The 22,076-nt window shown below is 43.0% G+C and overlaps 1 protein-coding gene across 1 annotated transcript; it reads right to left on the reverse strand.

The window, feature by feature from the left end:
• Positions 1–3,189: 3,189 nt before the first annotated feature.
• Positions 3,190–20,976, reverse strand: DCT (dopachrome tautomerase). Its single transcript, XM_010225506.2, has 8 exons — positions 20,661–20,976; positions 13,615–13,914; positions 10,763–10,863; positions 9,556–9,722; positions 7,907–8,086; positions 7,660–7,795; positions 5,220–5,421; positions 3,190–3,453 (listed from the first exon to the last, which is right to left on the reverse strand). The coding sequence occupies exons 1-8, from the start codon at positions 20,959–20,961 to the stop codon at positions 3,272–3,274; spliced, it is 1,569 nt and encodes a 522-aa protein (XP_010223808.2). The 5' UTR covers positions 20,962–20,976; the 3' UTR covers positions 3,190–3,271.
• Between the last annotated feature and the right edge of the window lie 1,100 nt (positions 20,977–22,076).

The following is a 22,076-nucleotide window of genomic DNA, read 5'->3' on the forward strand; positions in this document are numbered from 1 at the left end:
AGAGCTGCTTTCAGACAAGTGCTGCAGTAACAGCAGCTACACTACTGGTAGTGTACCACTAGCAGGTGGTAGAGCACCACTCGTAGGTGGTAAAGCTAGTCAGGTACAGACTTAAGTCCTGGGGCCCCAAGAAAAAACCTCATTTAGCCTTGGATGTAACAGCCCAACCCGCCTCCTAAACTTTGGCATTCACGTCACACACAGAACCAAAGGCGGCAATCTTGATTCAGCAGCTTCTTGCTAAAACACAATTCGGCCCTAACTGGTGCATTTGAAGGCTGACAGTCCTGTTGTGCTAGCAAGCGGTTGACATTTCCTGCTAAGAGAAGGAGACCTCAGAACTGGTTGAAAACTGAGATTGACGGGCACATGCCCCAGTCAGCTCCCTGGAGGCTTCTGGTAATGTCCTCAGCACCACACAAAGCTGGTCCCACGCAGCCAGCAGTCCCACGGAGGCAGGGAAACCGAACCAGTACCTACGGTACCAGGCAGGGGAGCAGCTGTTCAAGAAGAGCATCTTGGCTGTGGTGTTGAATGAAGGAATGGGTTGAAGCACCTGCAGCAGGGGATACACTGGTGTTTGTGTACTCTTCTCCTAGCAGCCTGAGAGCTCTTTGCTCAGGCTGCTTCCTTGAATCTCCTTTGGCTCCCATGCACTGACCCTGCATCACGAAGTCTAACAAACACATAGTTTTGCTTTCTACAGCAGCAATGAGCCCCTCTCCGCAATTCTGCAAACACTTGTCCTCAGCACTTTCCGTTGGTATTCCCCTCCTCATGTTGGCTTTTGTGTATCTTAGTCTTCAGGCGTGCCCAGGTGGCACAACGCAGTACTGTGCAGGAGAAACCTGCGCTGGCTGTGAAGGCTGGCAACCACAGAGGGCATGGCCATGCTCTCCCAAGGGCCGTGCAGCCTTCTTAGGGTGCTGCGAGGCTTTCCTGTGCAGCAGGATGGACTTCAGTGCACAGCCAGCTTATCAGTGTTGTCTGGAGGGAGTTCAGCTCCACATCATACTGCCAAGCGTAAGCCTTTCCTGGCCACCTAACTCATCTACGTTTTGAGTGGATAGATGCATAACATAGACATTTGAAACCTTAATGTGTAAGTAGGTATACAGATGTTGGTAGATCATGTCAAATTTGATATGAAAACAACCATTACCTAATCCCCTGTCAATGCTTCAGTGAAGAAAAACAGCGGTGAGAAATTCTGGTAAGGAACATAATTAATTCCAAAAGAAGGCTGTATCTTTGGGCTTACAGGTGAACACAAGGCAATCTTAGCCTAGCACTGAGCTTGAGTTGAAGGGCAGTTGTACCAAATGTTGAATGATAAACAGAAAAGCAGCAAGTAGCTCACCAAACGCTTTGTATGCTTACAGTGGATTTCCAAGAAGACTGGAACGCTGTGATCACGGTACCCGCGCGGTCCCTGCGGCAGGTCAGGCTCGCAGTGCGTGTTACCACGACGCCCGCTGCCTCCGGGACCCTCCAACAGGCCTGCGTAACCACACTGCTACCCCGAGAGAAAGAAGTAGTAAAGAAAAAAAAAAAAAGGAAGAGAAAACAGCTCAATAGTGGCTAGTATTAAACAGACCTGGAAGGAAGACCACCGAAATATTTACTAAGTGGAATTTTATTCGAGCAGGCCCTAAGACACAAGTCATTACGGTTAATAAAAATGCCAAATCTGAGCATTCTGTTAATATAACACATGCACTGAGCCTGACACAATCTATTCAGGACTTAATTTCCTGTGTAAATGGACAGGACAGTCACACAAATACAGTGAAAATTATGTTTAAATGGCATTTATAATGGAATATTTATATTTATACTGGAATATTTAAGAAAGAGGTCCAGGGAATGCCATATCCAAACCTGCTCCCCTATCTGCAGACCTGAGTAATAGATGATATCTCAGCCTTGCTGTTTAAAGAGCTCTGGGTCCCAAACTTTGGCAAATATTTAGATAAGTTCTAGATTCTTTTCTGCAAGGAGTCTTCAACATTCACATCTTCCTAAATCACTAATGCATGGCTGTATCACCAAATATAAAGTAGCAGTTATAGAAAATTTGGGCCACAAGATGGGTTGGTTAGTAAAGGAGTCCTGTGAGAATATAACTAACCAAGTATTTAACTAACTTTTAGGTATGCAAAACAATTTGTCCTGTTATATGTGAACGGATATAGCTATAGATTCAGTTAATAATGACTGTGATTATTATACATCTTGGGAATAGCCACAGCTCAAATACCAGGTAGACATTGAAGGTAACTGCTTTATACTGTGACCAACATTTGATCTGATTCTGAGGAGATGCTTCTGTTTTTCTGACTACTTCCTATCTGATACCTGCTCCTTCAACCTACACATACTCACTCCTACTTCTCTGTTATTGGAACATTTCTCATTACTGAAAAATTCCTCTTTTCTCTGCATTTAGTACCACTTTACCTATTCTGAGCCACCCTTTCCTTTTCATACATACCACAAAACTGTGCAGAAGAGCCAAAAGAGGGAAGGACGAGCATCACATGCAGCTTCTGTCAGAGGTCCTTAACTCAGATATAAAACAGAAGTGTGTATTTTAGCTATTAGAGAACTCCTGCTCTTAATCAAACTACAGGGATAGCTGAGTTGAGATTTTTATCCAGAGTTAGAATCTGCTTGATCAGAAATAACATATGGAACCGATCATGGTTCTGAAATAACCTAAACAGAGGTTTCTCGGAGTATTCTGTCAGGCTGTACTCCCTTCTTCCCTCTTATCAAACTGCATGAAACATTTGGAACAGCAAAGCAGTCTACATCATTTATTCAGAATATTGATTGATAACTGTAAAATGATCTGCTATTCAAATATACATGTAGAGCTAATGACATTCTGCACATCTCAGAGATGTTAAATGAAATCAAAAACACACTGAGCTAAAATATCATCTTGCTTATTGATCAAGTTGTTTTTCTTCTTGTGTCGCATTCTCAGCTGTCTTGATCTAAATCTATAGAGAATATGTATCACACACTCCAGATAATCTGTGGAAATAAGAAAACTTTGGCCTGTCTTGGGCGTTACACATTAGCACCCAGAGACCTCACCTATTACAATTCACAAGATAACAGGGAAAAAAAAAAGGAATGAGAACAATATATTTAGCTGCCAGAGGAGTGTGTGATAGTGGGTAGCTAAAAACCCATCTAAGATCTGAATAAACTAGTCAAGTTCGCCTCCTACAAGAGTAACCAAAGAAAACAAGCCACGGCACTACGCCTCTTCCATGTACTTTTTGGGGCTGAAGCTCACATTCATCAGTGGTTCAAAACCTTTTCTCTGTCTCTGGTGTTGAAAAAACACAAGCAACAGAACTAGCAGGACTAGAGCTGCAACTGCTCCTCCAACTGTGACTCCAACCATGATAGCCCAGGCTTGAGTTTCTTCAAGTGAACCTGGAAATACAGAAAATCTGAAGTAAGGATTTCTCATAATTTTATTTGTAAAATCACATGAGAGAACACAATATCATACTGTTTTTGACAACTATAACTACCTGCACAGTGTTTAACTGAAAACCCTACTACTTATGGTTCTGCTGACCAGCTGTGCATCACATCCTCTGATCTTGAACCATTACTGGGGAACTGTCTTCTTACACAATTTTGATCATTCTTGCTGCATAAGTAAGTCCATTCCAGTTCCACTTGCAACTTTTAATTTTATTTTTAAATTATGCTTGCAGAAGATTTGAGCAAGAAATTCCTGATGTCCTGTTCTGAAAAATGCTACAGTCACTGATGCCAGTTATAAAGTCTGACTCAAACAACATTCAGGAAAAACTCTCAGAGAAGCTTAAGGTATTTTCAATACCTGGAAACTATTTAAACATAAGGACTTAAATTCAGGGGCCTCAAGGAGATGTCACTTACTGACTACAGAAGTGACTAAAAGTTGTATGCCCCAAGCTGAAGTATACCTCAACAAAAGAGTTAAGGGCAGCCATGGCCAAATTGGATATGAAGCCAAAATGATGAGAGCCAACAATGTCATGCATGTTAACCCCCAGTTAGTTAATTATAGTGAATACCGTAGAATCATCAAGCTATAAATTTAGATGAAAGAGAAGGGTTATAACATAAAAACTTCACTCTCTGAACACTGATCATCCTAACAGGAATAGAAATGCTGCTTCACAGTGGGCTCAAAATGTATTTAGGTTGCAGTCAAGAACCAGCACAATCCCAAGCTGTCTTTGTTATTGCCTAGGTAAGTGATGCCCGAGGGGGAGCAGCATTGCCAAAGAAGAAGGTACAGTGGTCCAGAAGAAGGAAAATTGAAATGCATTAACAGGGGAAGTCACAACATTCAGAGGAAACTCTGGGGACATCCCTGAGAAAACCACTGCAGAGGCAGCTCCCCTGCATGAACGCAGCCTCAGAAGGAAGGGCAGGGGATTTCAATCCCTTGCAGTCTGTAGACGTTTAAGCGGTCTCCACAGATTAGAAACAGAGATACAAAGTAAAAATAAAATAATTTTTTGTTTAGATAAGTACCTACAGCCTCTTGATGGACTCAATAGACAGAAATACAGTGGGTTTTTTAAGCTTTTTGTCTTGATCTGGTTTGTGTCAAAGTTGATTTTAAAAGAACAGACAAACACTGAGGCAAAACATGCAGAAATCTTTAAAGTTTAGTGGAGAGTTATAACACGAAACACCCCATACATCCCTCAAGAGTATCCAAGCATCCAAAGCTTAGCAGAGGGCGTCTCTAATGAGTTTCATGGTGCAGTACAATGTGTAAAGCTAGCATTTTTTAATGACCAGCATTAGCCAGACAAGATTCCTGGCAGAGAGCCTGACCTCTGACAGATTAAAGGATGCTGTAACAGGCATAAACCGCCCTGGGAACAGGAGCCAAAGTCAGAGTCTCCCCAGACCCAAAGCAGCGTGCTCATCAATATCAGAGCCGTTTAAGTTGGTGCATTTGGCTGCACAACAGGAACAAACGGCACAAGCTTGTGGTCACCATAACACACCTGGCAAGTTGCAACTACCTGGGCTACGACAAGATGCCAGACACATGTGATTGCTAGTGACCTGGGGAATAGACATCTGCTTTTGCAAATTGTGCCTTATTTTCCAAATTCCTGCATCACTGAGAACTTCACCTGCCACACTGTTTGACCTGGCGGTATGGCCATATCTTCAAAACGTACCTGGCAGGTCGATGGCATAGGTGTAGCCAAGTTCCTCCGCAGTGAGGAAGAGTTGGTCATTGGTCACAGGAGGGAAAAAAGGGACCATGTTATACAGTCTGTTGTGACCAATGGGGGCCATCTCCTCAGGCCAGGCATTGTCAGGAGGGCTGAACCGCTTCATCCATTCGTCAAAGATGGCATCAGTAAAGGAGTGAAGAACCTGCAAAATCAATCCTGCATGTTTATTAAGCTCTCTCTTGAGAAAATTGCACAGTGGGTCTAGGCAGATGCTAAGCATGAGCATGGGGAGGGTGGCGAGACACCAGTCACCAAAGGGTGGAGCTGGCACACTGCCTGCCCTCAACAAGCACAACGGTTCTGTCACCAGAGGAGAGCATAGGACTCAGGCTGCCCCTCAGAGAACACCCCAGCTTGGTTCCCACATCCCTCTCACCTCCTCAGGGATGGAAAAATTTTGCCTGCCCTCCCCTGGCTACAGCACATGTCCCAGGGACCTGCTGGGGCTTCACTGGTGTCCCACCATACACAGAGCTGTGACATGGGGACAGATACTCACTTTAGCCTCAGGGGAAGCAGCTTTTTACAAGAAACCAGCAAAACTTATGAGAATGGGCTAAAATAAACTACTCCATAAGACATTTTGCTATATACTTTCTTACACTGTTCATCATGAGCTCTCTCTCCAGATGCTCATTTTGTAAAAGCCAGCTTTCTATCATTGTCACAAGCTACCTTGAGTACTCACTACACTGAAAAGTCCAGTTACTTTTCAGCACTTTCTCTTGAAAACCCTGACCCAGGGATTTAGGCTGAATGCAAAGTGAATTGCTAAATAGCTTTGATTAATCTCAGCTTCATTTAGAGACCTATGCATGAAAATTGACTCTGAAGTCTAAGCACTCCTTCAGAGAAGCAATGCTTAGTTTAGTCACGGGAGGGAGCTCAAGACACTCACAAGAACAAGCAGCACTTAAATGCATGAGAGGCAGCGGGAAACGGACGTTTCAAGTGAGGAGCTTCTCAAAGCGTTGCAGAAGCTACCTAATCCTGTGGTTATTATGTTCAAGGGCATTAAACGCTTCACAAGTGCAGAAAAGCGTAACATCTTGGCTCCAAAGAATATGCTGGAAGCTCACAGCATCTCCACAGCGTCAAGGGATGTGGTTTGTTTGAACGTTGTCCGGACAGTTATGAAGTGTTTGCAGTATCAGGCAGAAGGAAAACCCTTTGCTTTTCCTCTCTATATATATTTAAGACTTGATATCATAGTATCACCCAGATGGAAATGAATAGGTAGGTCTCATGTAAGGCTCCACCAAGCTCATTCAGGTTAATCTGCATCTCATACATGTTTCCCTCTCACTTGCCTCTGAAGGTGTCTGGAAAATTGCAGCAAATTGGATTCTTCATGGTCATTTTGTAGCATTCCGCAAGCACCACGACTCCTGTTAGCTTCATATTGCATTGAGTCTTTCCCAGTAAGTTTATAGGTCTATAAAACTCCAGGAAAGTTGTTTCCACCCTGAGCTCAGACACCTATTAGACGCCAATTAGACACAGCGGCTGCTCAAAATCGTTTCTGGTGTACTTTTGTTCTTTAATGACCACCCTGGAAAAAAAATAGTCCTGAAAATGTCTAGGGAAAATAGCTCTCTGTGTAAAAATGCACAAGACAGTGAAATAAAGATGTCACTGTGTAAGAAGGAATTAATGTAGGAATTCAAGAATTATGAAGGAAAGAAGCTGGAGAACTACTACTTAAGTAGTCAGGCTAATTTATCAAATTAACATTTTCAACAGAAAATTGCAAAATTACAACACTAGAATAAGGAAATAATTTAATTCTGCTAGAACTTTTCCGTGTAATCATTGTGGTTTAGTTCAACAAAGAAGAAAACAACTGGCAGATGAAATGTGTAGCAGATAGCATGTTTGTCCATGTTTGCTGTTTGTCCTCTCATCGCAATGCAATTCTATACTAACGCACCAGCAAAATCCCATTATTTCTGAAATTAAATGTGCTTCCTCTTAGATTGTCCATTAGAGAGGAGTTAACCAAAAAGCTACTCAGTCTAGTTTTGATTGAAAACTAGTTCAGTTTTTCTGTTGCTGTAAAATTGTCTGCTATAAGCCACGAAGTTTAAATCCTACCTAATGAAAGGATTCTGGGCAACATGACTCAGAATATTACTCTTCTCTCTGGAAGCTGATTTTATATTGCACAAACCATCCTGAGATGCCTTCCTCCCTTATTTGACCATTATGCAAACATGGCAGTGTTCAAGCAAAGAGAAGGGAGCTCTCACTTTGTATGGAAAGGACCCATTTTAGCGGGTTTGCTTTACTTCTTCCATTCTGCAAATCTCTGGTGACACAGCTGCCTTTGGATCACTGCCAGTTACATTCACATTGGGGGGAAAAAAAAAAAAAGACATACCACAAATATGGGATCATTGGCAGCCGCGTGAGGAAGAACACTGGTCCCATTGAGGAAAGAGTGAGCCAAGTTGTGAAGGCTCAACATTGATGAGTTCAGGGTGCCGTCTGGTTTGTCGAACCCTTCCAGCGCATTCCTGTGGATGGATTAAAAAAAATACCTATTAATCAAGCCTGTCTCAGTCACAAACACGCGAGTAATAAGTGCACGTGAGGTAGCTGGCTTGCAGAGGAGCCGAAGGACAAACCTGAAACTGAAGCTGGAGTTCCGGAAAAACGGGGGGCTGTCGAACTCCCGCAGGGAGAGGCAGCTCCTGACGTCCTCCTCAGTGGGCAGCGGGCGGCCGGAGCCCCTCGGCAGGCCCCTCCGCAGCGGCCCTTCCTCCGTCCCGTTGCACAGCGTGACCAGGCGGTTGTAGTCGTCCAAACTGGGAGGGAAGCAGAAGAGGGCACAAGCTAGGACAGGGCGTTCGTGCCTGTTAGCCTTTTTCTCCCCCCACAGTGAAAAAGAGGCCTCACCTCACCTGAGGGGTCCTCGGTGAGAGGACCTTTCGGGAAGAGCTAGCAGAACTCCGTGCGTGCCCTCTCCCATCCCAGCTTTTGAGAAAAGTAGGCTTTGGCAGACAGCCCCAAACAGTTGAAACTTTTGGTCCTGAGTAATGAGTAGCATTCTAACTTTTAACGATTGAAAAAAAATAAAATAAAAAGGAGTCCCATTGTGAGGTGGCAAAAAGAAACGCAAGGAATGATAGAAAACAGGTTTGCACTTTCAGCCCTCATAGGTACCAGGAGAGAGGTGGCTGCAGTACATTGTTACCTCTTTTTCAGAGCCTGGGGGATAAAAGTGCTGCAGCTCATGAGGGGTCCTTTAGATCAGAGAGATCAAGAGGGAAGAAGAAAAACAACATAACAGCTGTAAAAAATATATCTGTATGGGCTATTCATTATATAAGAAATGGCACTTTCCTAAACTGCTGGGGTAAGAAAAGGCCTTCTATTTAACCTTGGCAAGACAAAAGTCCAGTCACTTCAGTTTTCAAGAAGAAAAACAAAACTCTATTTATTTTAGAGAAAAACTAGAGATAAAACATAATGCTAATGGGTGCCTAAGGCCAGTATTTCGAGTAGCTCTTTACATGCCCAGAGAAAGAGACTCTTTTCTGAACAGTTCTGAACTTTCTGTACCTTCTTCTGACCTCGGATTGACCCCAGCCTCACAGAAGGATATCATAGAAGAAGGTGATCTTCTCATAGAAGAATATTATGTGAGTATTATAAACAACAACATCATATATCATAAGGGCCCGATCCTGCACATGAAATTCCCATCAACTTACTCAAAGAAGTACCCTGCACTTACTCAAATCGCTGTATACCTACAGATAGCTGACAGCAAGATAGTGAGTAGGGGTTTTTTAACTTTGTTAGCTACATGAAAACTGAGTCACTTTGAAGTCAATACCAAAACTGCATTAAATATATTGGATTTAAGATCTCGCACAATGCAAACCAGATTTTTCAACCTATCCACAACTTCTTCCAAGATCAGTTGAGTGTTACAGAGAATGAGCATACTGGCTTTTCTCCTTTAAAAAACATACTTGCAAATGTGGCAAGGTCTTTAAACTTTTGTCAGACTCAGATTGGCTGAATCAACTAAAATCTTGTCCCAGAAGAAACATCCTAAGAATATACTTCCATAATACCAGTAGTAAAACTTAGATAGCACCATATAAAGCCTCCATGAGTGCCAGGTTTAAAAAGCAGCCTTGACTCTTTTCCTATCATTCCCTCCCACTGTGAGAGCAATATGAGCTGCCAATACTGAAAAAAAAGAAACAAAAAACAAGAAGCGAGATTTGGTCAGCTTGCAAGTTTTTTCTAGGAACTCTCTTACCTGCTACAAACTATTTGCCAGAGGGAGAATCTGGAGTTGGGGCTGATTAGGGTTGGGTCATCTGGCCGGGATGCTCCAAAGAGCTCATCTGTGCACACATCGCACTCATTCCTACCCGTGGCAAAATCCCAATAGGGCAATGCAAAGGACTCATTGCCCATCAGTCTCTACAAGGAAAGGAAATGTGTTAGCAGGGAATCAGCTCTAAAGGAAAGATCTAAAAAAAAAAAAAACAGAGTAATTTCCCAAAATTGTTTGCAAATGAACGACACATTTCATAATGCTGCTCCAACTCTTTTGCAAACGTTGTTGCACTGAGTCAGGCCCAAGAAAAATATTGTCTGTAGTTATTGTACTGTTGAATTGCACTTTTTTGGCCAAGTTAAGCTTTCTACTTAGCTCTTTTCACTCAGTAATCGAGCAGGAGAAGAGAAGAAAAGATGAATCAAGCCTTTAAACAATTAAGAGATTTTATGAGTGAAGCAAGTGGGCAATGCGTAAAATTGTTTATGTGGTTTGCTTTCACTCCAGAAAAGGTGGGGAGGAATCTGGTTTTGTCTTAATGCTTGCATCTGCTTGTTAGACAGGATTTCATGCAAGCAAGATCCCACAATTATTTTGATAACAGGTTAAAGTGGAGTAATGCTGCCAACATAGAAGTAATACGAATATGAATACTTAACCAACCACCTGGCATCTTAGCGTACATTGCTTTAAAAGTCTATACCTAAATATATGAATGTATTAAATGGCATTGTTAAAGGGATAATATTTGGAGTTGCTTTACCTAAGATAGTGTCTTCAAAACCAACAGGCAATATCTGTCACCAAGCTGTGCTTGTAAGTGTTGCTTTGATTTTATTAGACATCTTCTGTTCTTTGTTGAGACTATATCGGAAAATCTCAATGATAACCTTTATGTAATTGTTCAGAGTGAAGTCCCTAATGTGGGATCTGTGGTATCTTCATCTGGCTATTAACTCCATTTGAAGTCTTGTTCTTCTTGAAAAGGCTCACAGTCATCTCAAAACTGCTCAGAACCTTGCAAGAACTAAATTCACTTTAAATAAAAAAGGACCAGTAAGGAAATGTACTTGACAGTACGTTGTGTAAGAATCTATCCTAGGAAATATCCTTGGCTAGCCGGACAAAGATGTATAGCAAAAGAGAAAAGCTCCATGAAAAATAAAAAGGATGTTTTGCTAACCTGTAGATCTCTTTCCAGCAACAGCAAATGGTACCTGTGCCAAGTAACAAAGGCAGGTCCTTGATGTGAGAAATCAATAGCCGAGAAAGGGCGGCCAGGTCCTACAAAGGGAAGGCAGGATGAGCACTTCAGTACCAAATGAAGCTAGGCAGAAAGTGAGTACCTTCTTCTATCTTAGTCAAATTTAAACTTCCAGCTCTGCACCTTTGGAAAAAGCACAGATCAGAAGCCAGAATACTTGCACAGGACTGGCAAAACAAAGCCCTCTTTTTAATGTCAGCATTTCTCAAAACCTCACCATTTCAAAAGGTTTGGCATTGTGAAGATTTCTTCCCATTTTAACGTTGAAGAAACAATCTCAGAACCTAAAATCTAAGCTCTTCTCTAATATGTACCCCATTGTCTCTGCATTGTTTCTTGCTCTTACACATTCTTTTCTTTTTTCTTTTCTTTTCCATTCTTTTCTCTTCTTTTCTATTTTCTTTTTTCTTTTCTTTTCCATTCCATTCCATTCCATTCTATCATATTCTAATCTAATCTGTTAAAGTTACAATATGAGAGGATGTTACTGTTTAGAATCTGTTATTTTCCATAACCTGACAAACCTGCCAATAGTAATTCAACATGACCTTTTACACCTTTTTTTGTTTAAAAAATGGGCTTTTTAACTCTTTTAGACTCGTGTTTCATAGAATCATAGAATCACAGAATGCTTAAGGTTGGAAGGGACCTCTAGAGGTCATCTAGTCCAACCCCCCTGCACACACAGGGTCACCTAGAGCACGTGGCACAGGACTGCATCCTAGCGGGTCTTAAAGATCTCCAGTGTTTGTTGGTCCCCACTACAGAAGCTTCTGGAAGAACCAGCTAAAGTGATGGGGATTCTCTGCAGTGTTTTGCAAGGAGGTGAAGTATGATTCTGCAAAAGGAAAGAAATGTGGTGGGTTTTGCTGCTAAGCATTTCAGATCACTATAGTTCTCACAACTGTTTCCCTTCCTGGACCTCAAAAGCTCAGCAGAAGAGCTTCCATCACATTTTAGGAAGTCCTTGAAGAAAAGCAGTGCATTGTTTTCAAAATGTGTACTGACAAGCTAGTTTTTCCTACATTTAGCTGACCAGTTACTAGTGGGCACTGACATCACCTTTTCAGATAAATTCTTATCTCATAAAAAAAAGCTACTTGATATAACATAGCTTAGCCTTAAGGGGAAAAAAAAGCCATCTGTAATGTCTTAATGCATGCTTTGTACATAACTATCATTTTGCCAAGGAGATTTGTAATGGTTAACCATGCACTTACAATTAAATCTCATGCTGGATTTCGGAAGAAATACAGATTTTTTCTTTTTAGCAATCCAGCAAAATGAGAGGTTGCTCTCCTAAGATTCACAAATAAACCCAGTTTTATTTTCTTACATGACTAGACGTTGATTCCACAGTGTCCCAACACGCTACACTAGCTCTAAACTTTAAAAAAAAAAAAAAAACTGAGAGAGAGAGACATGTCAAAAAGTTACTTCCACAGGAAGAGATCCTCAGGTAACAGCTATTTGATCCTGTCCTGATGTTTCCCTGAATACAAAATAACTTTACACTGTTTGAGCGATAGTACTGGAGACAAGCAATGTCCTCTAAAAGATAGGTTTTGATTGGCATCTTTTTAACATAAAGGATGCTTCTGAAGATGAGAATGGATCCACCAAATTTTAAAAGTATAGGAGTATGTTTTTAAGCTGTAAAGATCTTCATAGAGTATGCATGATAGACGGGTATTTGGTTCACAAAGATTTGGAAGATTTTATGATTAGTCTTGTATTTTCTATTCAAAACTAATCTCTCTTCTTGCTCAAGTCATCACAAAGATAGGAGAGTTCAAATATATTGATCTCCTCAATGACAAATTAGTCACCATTTGTATTTTCATTTTAACAAAAGCCATTTCCGATATTTAGCAATTTTGTAATAATGGTTTCACCAAAATATCGTATAGAAAATCCACTTTGATTCTCACATTGCACTTCCACAATGTGACTAACCTTATACACTGACATCATAGCTTTGATAGGTGGTGAGCTGACAACCTCTCCTGAATTTGTAACATTGTTTGGAGAAGAGCAGTCTAATGGATAACCCCACATTGCACAAAAAACTGAGGCAATGAAAGAGCAGATTTCTCAACCCACGTAGGGATTTGCTTATCATTGCAGTGGCGCTGCCTCTTTCCACAAGACTGTCTTATCCTCTGAAGGCTTCCTGCTTTTGCTAAGTCCTTCAACTGTCGTACTCATCCCAGCAAGTTTCAGAAGAAGAGACTGGAGTAAACCCGCTCCAGGGTAACAGACACTCTCCAGCAGTGGCCAGGTGAATCCCACATTCAGTCACTTGCTAAAAGCCACAAACGGAGACTCAAGGTCAAGTAGGCAGAGAGACTCCAATCTCGGAAGTCTCTGGATGCTGCCTTCATCTGTGAAGAACCCTTTTCTCCACTTTTACTGCCTCTACCTTGTAGTCTGTATTAAGAAAGTCTTTTTGAGGTGAATCGCTGGCCACACATCAGCCTACCCAACACAGTAATCCTGAAGCAAATGAATGGTCCTCCCACCAGGTGGAAGGTGCAGCTCATGCACCTCAGCCAACCACCCAACTTTCAGTCCTTGGGAGCAGGTCTAAAGCAGAACTCTCCAAACTGCATATGGCCACCAGGTCCTCAGCATCAGCTGTTTATTCTACAGATCTGCTCCTACTGGGCCTCACTGGTTGCTAAGTTAACAGTCCTGTTAAACACTTAGCTTTGTTCAGCATTTATACATTACTTTACATGAAGGACCCCTTCAATAAGAAAAGCACTCACCTAGCAGTGTGTCTCTGACGGAGTAGTAATGAAGCCAAACAAAGTAGTTATAGATACTGCAGTTTGCAATTTGTGGCTCATTTCCTGCAGGACCAAGCAGACTCATCCAGTGTTGAGTTGCAATTACATAGTCTGGATGAATGGTTGTCTTTGCCTGGTGTAAAGCATCGAAGAACTGCTCTCTCTCTGCTGCAGTCAGGGAATGGATGTTCTTCCTGACAACTGGTGGCTTCCTCTCATTGCAGTCGGGGCCAGTCCAGCCAAACTTGCAATCACCACAGTTATAGCCAGCAAAGTTTCCTGTGTTGAGAGGAAGAAAGCATCCATGAAATTATGAATCAAGGAAAACTAACCTTGAAATGCAGAAAAATTAAGAATTAGTGTTCCTTTCCTCCCCAGAGACTTCAGTCCCTGGAAGAGACAGCAGCTGAGTAGACTGGCAGCTTTGCAATTGCTTAACTGTAAGGATGGCTCACTTCCCAGGAGCTCAGGCGGGCCAAGAATCACACTCAGCTGGTTGCGCGGGTGAAGCGCTGGATGATAGGCTTGATGCCTTCAGGTGCTGAAAACACTGCAAAGCCCTCAGGCGTCTGAGGATTTGCGCAGAACTGGGGTTAAGCACTTCAAGTTAAGCACGTGATTAAGTACTTTGCTTGACTGGCTCTCCAGTACTCCCAGACTTCCAGGATCAAACCCCCAAATTGGTCTGCTCATGCGGATCTTTAAACACAGTAAAAAAATCCCAAACAAAACAGTGCAACAAGGACAGAGCCCTGTGAAAAACAAAGTCTGTTAGCAGCATTTTCAGGAGACCACAAAATCCAGGACAAGCACCAGGGGTGCTGCTGGTCACACTTCAAGCATTCTTAAATGGTGCTGAAATAACAGCCTGAGAAGCAGCACAGTACTGTCGTTCCCTGGTGGCATTTTTTCTGAGGCAACTAATCAGGTCTGCTCTAGTCTATTAACTCAGATTCTCTAATGTGGTGGAAGAGTCCAGGAATACAAAGCTCGCTTTAAGCGCAGACACCGTGGCCTCTTGCCTACAGTGGCAGACTGCCAAAAACAGCAGAAAGACCCCGCTGGAGCGTGGTAAGCTGTCTTTGACTTTGCTGGAGGAGATGAGGAGTGTCTGTTCTGGCAATGTGCAGCTATCTCTTGCCCAGACTGCTAGTGCAGGAGGGGTGCAGATTAGTGGGCATTGCCACGAGAAGGTGGGGAGAGAAAGGATAGAGCCAGGGCTCCTCAGAGATCTCCACTCAGCTCTGCAAAAGTTGCACTGAGACCTTCTCATTCCACACCCTTCCTGTATACACATGCTACTCCACGATGACCATGCCAATGGCCTTAGAATCACAAAATCATTAAGGTTGGAAGGAACCTTTAGAGATCATCTAGTCCAACCCCCTGCTCAAGCAGGGACACCCAGAGCTCCTGGCGCTGGGTCGCGTCCAAGTGGGTTTTGAAGATCTCCAGAGAAGGAGACTCCACAACCTCTCTTGGCAACCTGTTCCAGTGCTCTGTCACCCTCACTGTCAAGAATTTTTTCCTTAAGTTCCTGTGGAACTTAAGTTCATGGTCGTTTCCTCTTGTCCTATCTCTGGCCACCACTGAAAAGAGGCTGGCCTCACCTCCTCCCTTGAGGTACTTATAGACACTGATCAGGTCCCGTCTCAACCTTCTCTTCTCCGGGCTGAACAGGCCCAGCTCCCTCAGCCTCTCCTCATAGGGCAGATGTTCCAGGCCCCTGATCATCCTTGTAGCCCTGCGCTGGACTCTCTCCAGCAGCTTCACATCCCTCTTGTACTGTGGAGCCCAGAACTGGACACAATACTCCAGATGTGGCCTCACCAGGGCTGAGTAGATGGGCAGGATCCTCTTCCTCAACCTGCTGGAGACAAGGGAGCAGGCCTTCCAGAAAGCCACAAAATCTCACTTTTCCCCACACACATTTCAGTGCTGTCCCAGGACAGGCTAACGTGAAGATGGGAAAGTGGCTTTTGAAGAGCTCCTGGATGGGTAGATGTCCTTAAGTCGCAGTGTTGAATATAGAAGTGTTAACACTACAGTAAGATTCCGACTGTCAGCAGGTATGGAGCTACAGTTAATCAACCATCGGAAAGGCTCCTGAGGTTGCAAGAGGTGTTGTCACACAGGTTATAGAGCTTAGGGCTCACTCCAGAATAAGGACTGCAGAGCTGTAAGCATTTGTTACAGACTCCTGGGAGACCTACCAAGGGGGTATGAGAACTCTTAATTTCAGGTTTGAAGATCTTATGAGGCTATGAGATTGATACATTTAAATGATTTCACAAAGCTTAGGACCAGTGATAGGGTTATGGGCAACCAAAGCGAAGACTATACCTATGTTTTGGAAAGCCTGAGACACAAAAAAAGGATGATAGCCTGGCATATGGTTTATGTTCCATCCTGATGCAGGCAGGAATAGCTGGGCTAGGCTAGGATTGGAGACACCAGAAGCCAGGGGTCTGCTCTGGTTTATGGTGGTGACAACTTATTCCAGAAAAAGCAAAGAGTTTATAGTTTTCACGAGAGGAAGCAGGAGTACATGGATATGTTATGGTGGTGCGGGAGATAATTGATCTCAATTATGACTGAGATGGGGGAAGCATCGATTTTATACTTTTATCCTACGAGTCCCATGAGAAAAGCATGACTGCTCATTTGAGTTGATATACTCCACTACCTTTACTATCGCTTATTCTTGACAACCCAAGTTAGCTATTAGTCTGTCACATGCTCCAACCTGTACTGACCAGAGGAAAAATCTTCAGGAAGAATGTAGAATGTCACCTAGTTAGCCATGTATATTGCAGGAGCCGTTCATGAACTTCTGGAAAGAAACAGGTGTCCCTTTTCACCCAAAGGTGCAATTCAGTTCTTTTAAAGAGAGGATTGGCAAAGCAGGAGTTAACCTTGAAAACATTCTGTCAGCAACCTTTTGTGAGATCGGAGATAGCCCTTACAGTAATTCTAATAACGCATTTACTTGCAGGGTTGGATAAGCACCACATTGAGACACACTATTAACAGAGCCACAATTAATGCAGGACCAGGTTTTGCCTGTCTAGCACCTATTTCTGTCTCAGTGAGAGGCTCATTCTCCTCCATTCTTCTGTTCTGAGATCACTTTATCAGGCAACATCCATAGCTTAGGTATATTCTATGTCCTCAGGCTATGGGAAGAAATTTGCAAAGGCCCAAGAAGGTGAGTCATCTGGGGAAACAGGCTTTCCTCCACCAGCATGGCTCTGGAGCCAGGCAGACCTGTGACTACACGCCTACTCTCCTTGGGCAGGTGCCAATTAATCCTGCTGAAGATCTGTGGGATTTTCTCCCTTAGCAGGCTGATTTACCAAGTAACCAAAGAGGTCCATTCTCTACTCCACTCCGCTAGACACTTTTCAGTGGGACATGCACTTTGAGCAAGAAAGAGAACTGGTGTCAAGGAAGAGGCTGCAATCAGGAGCAACCAATCTCTTGGCAAGGTAGGAATTCATGCCACGGGACTTCTGCTATTTGTCTTGCTTTTTTTTTTTATCAGCCTCTGGTCTGCTTGGCAATGTCCTACACACACACAAACACTTCATGAGACAGCAGTTAATTTTCATCATTTTCTTTTCCCGCATCACAGGATTGTTGCTATAGAGCAGCCTAAATGGGGAGAAGTTGGTGGAAGCCTATGGTATTTCCCAGATTGAAAATGAGAAGGTTTTCAGGAGGCAGGCGCATTTTGTGGGTGGTGTTCTAGCTAAGACACTTTTTCAGCAGTTGTTTCATCCTTCTAAAGCTAAAGTGCTACTAGCACGTTGGTCTCGAAACAATGCCTTGCTATTTCCAGAAAGTTCATGTACCACTTTGCAGAACTCCCACATAGCACCACTGTGAAATACACGTCCCAGGCCCTTACAACCTAACCTCCGTGTCTGCTACTCCAGTGGCAGACTGAGCTTATAGGGATATAGTGCTCAGCTGACATTTGCAGCAAGATAGAGAACCTCTCAACATTTTATGAACACTGAACCGTAGGATCAATGAAGGATTTGTGTCTCAGCATTTTCCCGCTTTCAATGACTAACATGTAGCAATTCGGTGCACAATTTCTCTGAGGCTATGCTAAGGACTACCTAGATTTCCTTACTTCTTGTGGCGCCTAGACAACACAGTGCAGAAGGTCACACCAGCACACAGACGGAAGATAATGTTACAGTTGGGGTCCACATCTTCTCGGGTATAGGCACAGCTTGCTCCATGGCTTCTAGGAATAATCACTGCACTGATGGTGGGGAAAAAAATCATGTGGAGCTTCTTCCCCACTAAACCTATTTGTCTGGAGATGGCATCCCACTCCTCAGGAGCTCTCTTCCTCTGTATCTCTCCTCACCACCATTAATGGTGTTTTTCCTGATAAAGTTGCATAGATTTGGCTGTTTCTGTAGACCTGATGGCCTTACTAGTTCTCTTCTTGGGTCATTCCATGGACATGACACTGGGAAAATGACACATCTTATGACATGCCATTTCTTATGTGTTCAGAGACTTCACTGGTATATGGTAATGTCAGCTGGCACATAGCACTTCAACTGCTTCTCAACCTCAGGGACTGTCTGAGCTCAAAGACGGATTTTTCTACCTCTGAGCAAAGTCACAGCACATGGTCAGTCCTCAGATACCGAAGGTAACACAAATCAGTAACTCCTACAACTCAGTGTTAAAAGTGTTAATTTCTTCAGTAAAAGTAAACCCAACTAACCCTCACCATCTTCTATGTTTTTTTTTTTCTTGTAGCAACACGAAATCTGTCCTTCCTCTTCCTTTCATGGAGAACAGCTAACACATGATAATTTATCAAATGAGGATAAAGGACTTTTTCTTCAGGGTACTTCAGCCACTACATTAACACAGGTTACCCTAGAGTTGAAACCCCAGCATACAGCAGTATCCCAAGGGTGAGATCAGGTTTCTTGCCATATGAGTCAAATGGCTAGTTTTCCTGCAATAAGGGTCACTAGCCTCTGCTTTTGGACCTCGTTTTAGGCTGCAGTGCAGGTTGGATTTGAAACAGTTATAATTTAGCATATTCTACAGCCACATTGCCCTACAAGAAGAAATTAAGTGTACTTATAAGCTCACTTTTGCCTAATGGGAGGACAATCTTATCAGCTGTTTAGGCTTTCCTGGAAATATGCTTACAACTATACGACAGAATTTAAATCTCCTCTCTACAACCGATCATTTATTACATGGGAATGTAAAAATATTTGATTATTTTGCTGCCTAAAAACTTTCCATGGACAGCAAACAAAACTAGTTCAGAAGTGTTTAATGCAGATTTTTTCCAACCTGACATTAGGCATCCTATTGAAATATTGATTTTTGTGTAATTAGCCACAAGCAACAATTTCCAAGGTCTACTAGACAATGCATTTTGTCTAAATCAAAACATACCACTTATTGAAATACAAACGACCATCTTCCTTCATGGAATATAGGACAATGTTATGGAACTGTCAATAGTTCAATTCAAGAAACTTACACAAGCTGAATTAATAGTAGGAGTATCTAAATGCATCATAGAATACATACAATGGATTCAAACCTATTATTAAACAAGTACTAATAGCTCTTTGCTACATCACAGCTACACTCATGCCATAACCACAGTTTTTTCTAGAGATTGTATTTTTGCTGCCATCAGCACATCGAGTGAACCATGTGCAGTTAGGATAACAGCCTTACGATGGTCTTTTGTATAACATTCTTCATGTAAAAGTTGGGGAGGGGAGCTGGATCTTTCTGTTTTAATCTCTTCCATTGCTTTTGTGCCGATATACAAAAAACTAATGTGTATTATCTGCTAAAGCCTAGAAAGGGATGAGATTTTTTTTCCTTTCCATAGAAAAGTAAATGAATTCACAAAACTATCAAAATAATCGGGCTCCATAATAACCAGGTATCAATGTTTTGGGGGTTTGGGATTTCCTTCAGAAATGCTCAGCACCCAGACTTGGATGGTTATGATTTAAAACAATATTCTGTATTGAATAGCTACAGGCCTTTCAGAAGGCCTTCTATCCAAGTAAGTATTCAGCAGAAAGCTCAAACAGAATAATTTACTGAGAGATCTCTAGAATTGTCTTCTGGAAAATACTGATCCTGTTGCTCACAGCTCCTCCAACAAGCCTATTGTGCCACCATGAACAATGTGATATGGTTAATAGCATTGTCTAATCAAATATAATCAAACATATGGCACTTGGAATTCCCATAGCTATCTCATGCCATATCTAAAGTGTAAATTAAACAGTGCCCAGATAGCACTGGAGCGCAGTCCCCTATGGCATTAAACTATTTGAAAGAGCCTTAGCATGGGTTGGATTTATCACAGACCGGGAATTATTTCACGTCACACTTGTTTGGAAAATAAGAAACCTCAACAGTCCAGATGCGCACTGTTCCAAACTCCTGCGAACAGGCAAATTAAATTCACTAGCCTAGACACCACAGGCCTAGATGCCTAAAAACAAGCACACATGATACGTCTTAAAACTCTGGTGCACAGCCAACTAACCTGTCAGAACAAAACAAAATAAACCAAAACGACAACAACTAAACGCTAGTAGACACAGGCTTTCAATCACCAGGACCAGGCTCACAGCACCAGGTTTAGCAGTCACAGGAGAACCAGGTTTGAACATAGTATTGCAATATCCAGAATCTTCCGGGAAAAAAAAAAGGGGCTGTGGGAACTACAGAGGGAATTCTAGGGGAAGACAGTGAAAACCCAAAGTGTTGCATGAGAGAATGTGCTTTTTTAAGCACAGTGCTCTGAACGCCAGTACCTGCTCTATTCTGCACTGGGAATAGCATGGCTTGGTCATAAACTTGATTGAATTCTTGGAAAACTGATAATATTGATAGCCTTCTTGTTGCCTCATTCCAACAGGGACCTCTGCAGTCCTTGGCCCTGCTCAGAGCAGGGTTAGCAAATCTGTCCGCCCCTCACCGCCAGCGTCCCCTCTCACCTGTGCACTGGCAACTCTGATTGAAGAACTTGAGGGGCCATCGTTCCCGGTCGTCCACGTTTCGGAGGGTGTACGGGCCGCTCCAGGGCTGAGCGTCCGCGCGCACCCCCTGGCACTGCCCTCTGCCCTGCAGGATCCCGCACACGTTGCCGGGCTCCAGGCCCAACACTGGGCAGCATCGCTTCAACCGAAGGGCCTCCACCGTCATACAGGCGCGAGGAAACTGTGCCTCCACCCCGGCGGGACAAGAGCAGCTCAAAAACCCCAGCAAGGCCCAGAGGAGCTTCCTCCCAGAGCCCATTGCTCCCCAGCACTGGTTCTCCCCTCTGCAGGAATGTAGCAAGCGGAGCACGGAGATCTGCTCAGTGGGATCACAGGACTGCTGGGCCTTGCAGCTGCTCCATGCCCCGCCTAACCAGGATAATTCCCCTCGCTGCTGAGGATGCCGGCGTTGGGCCTTCACTTAATCCCGGCCTCTAATTGCCTTGAATCTGGTTCAGAAGGCAGGAGTTGTGGCTCTGTGGTGCCTGCGCAAGAGCCACCGCTTTGAGCAAGGGTTTATATAGAGGTTGGGAGAAGTCCTCATTAGAGGGATTAGCGCTGCACAAATCCTCGTGTTTTGCACATGACATCAACGGCAGAAAAGGCGCCAGTGTGAGAGCGAGTTCTGAGGGCTCTGGCAGCTTGTCAAGAGTGCGAATGCCTTGGATTTCTTTCTACACGTCGTGCCTGTCCGTCATGTGCTTTGCGAAAGTGATGGTCACAGTTTTGCTGAGGTGGCTAGAGAAACAGTTTTATTCTTTTAACCCAAACCCTTGTAAACAGATGATAAATAGAAAGGAAAACTCTTCTTTTTTTTTTTTTTTTTTGGTTCATTCACTGCAAAAACAAAAACACTTTTCACTAAAGAAGCAGCAGGAGAAATGAACTAGAAGTCCAGAGGACATAGGTTCAGCATAAACAGAAATTAATAAACCTGGCAGTAACATCTTAGATGGAGTCTCCATCTGCTGACTGCAGAATTCTAGTACTCTTCCAGTAGCATTTAAGTGGCAAGTGGAGATGGACTCATTTTTAATAATCTTTTTGCATACAGAATGAATTATTTAATAGCTTTTTAAAACGTGAGTGGAATCTGTCTGGTCTCTAATCTTTTCCTCAGCATTACCCAAAGATTGTTATGGGGCATGGTCTGATTACTAGCCTTTCCAAACTGTCACATTTATTACCCACTGTAGGAGACAGTCTGTAAGATCAATACACACAGCAGACTTACAGACAAGTGGCTTTATTCAGAATATCTACAAAATGACTTTAAAAAGCTGCTAGTATGCAGCAGTTCTTGCCCGCAAGGCAACTCTTATGTATTAGAGGGATAAAAGGAATAAATCAAAATAAAGTAGTGATAAGTAACAA

This window comes from Tinamus guttatus, unplaced genomic scaffold, assembly GCF_059628265.1.
Source record: "Tinamus guttatus ecotype Peru unplaced genomic scaffold, ASM5962826v1 Tinamus_guttatus_pri_ptg000180l, whole genome shotgun sequence".
Classification (NCBI taxonomy): domain Eukaryota; kingdom Metazoa; phylum Chordata; class Aves; order Tinamiformes; family Tinamidae; genus Tinamus; species Tinamus guttatus.

Coding starts and splice junctions, on each gene's coding strand:
- DCT (XM_010225506.2), bottom strand. CDS start 20,961: ATGGGCTCTGGGAGGAAGCTCCTCTGGGCCTTGCTGGGGTTTTTGAGC. Junction 10,864..13,614: donor CGTCAGAGACACACTGCTAG/GTGAGTGCTTTT, acceptor TTCCCTTTGTAG/GACCTGGCCGCCCTTTCTCG. Junction 5,422..7,659: donor CCAATGATCCCATATTTGTG/GTATGTCTTTTT, acceptor TTGATTTTGCAG/GTTCTTCACTCCTTTACTGA.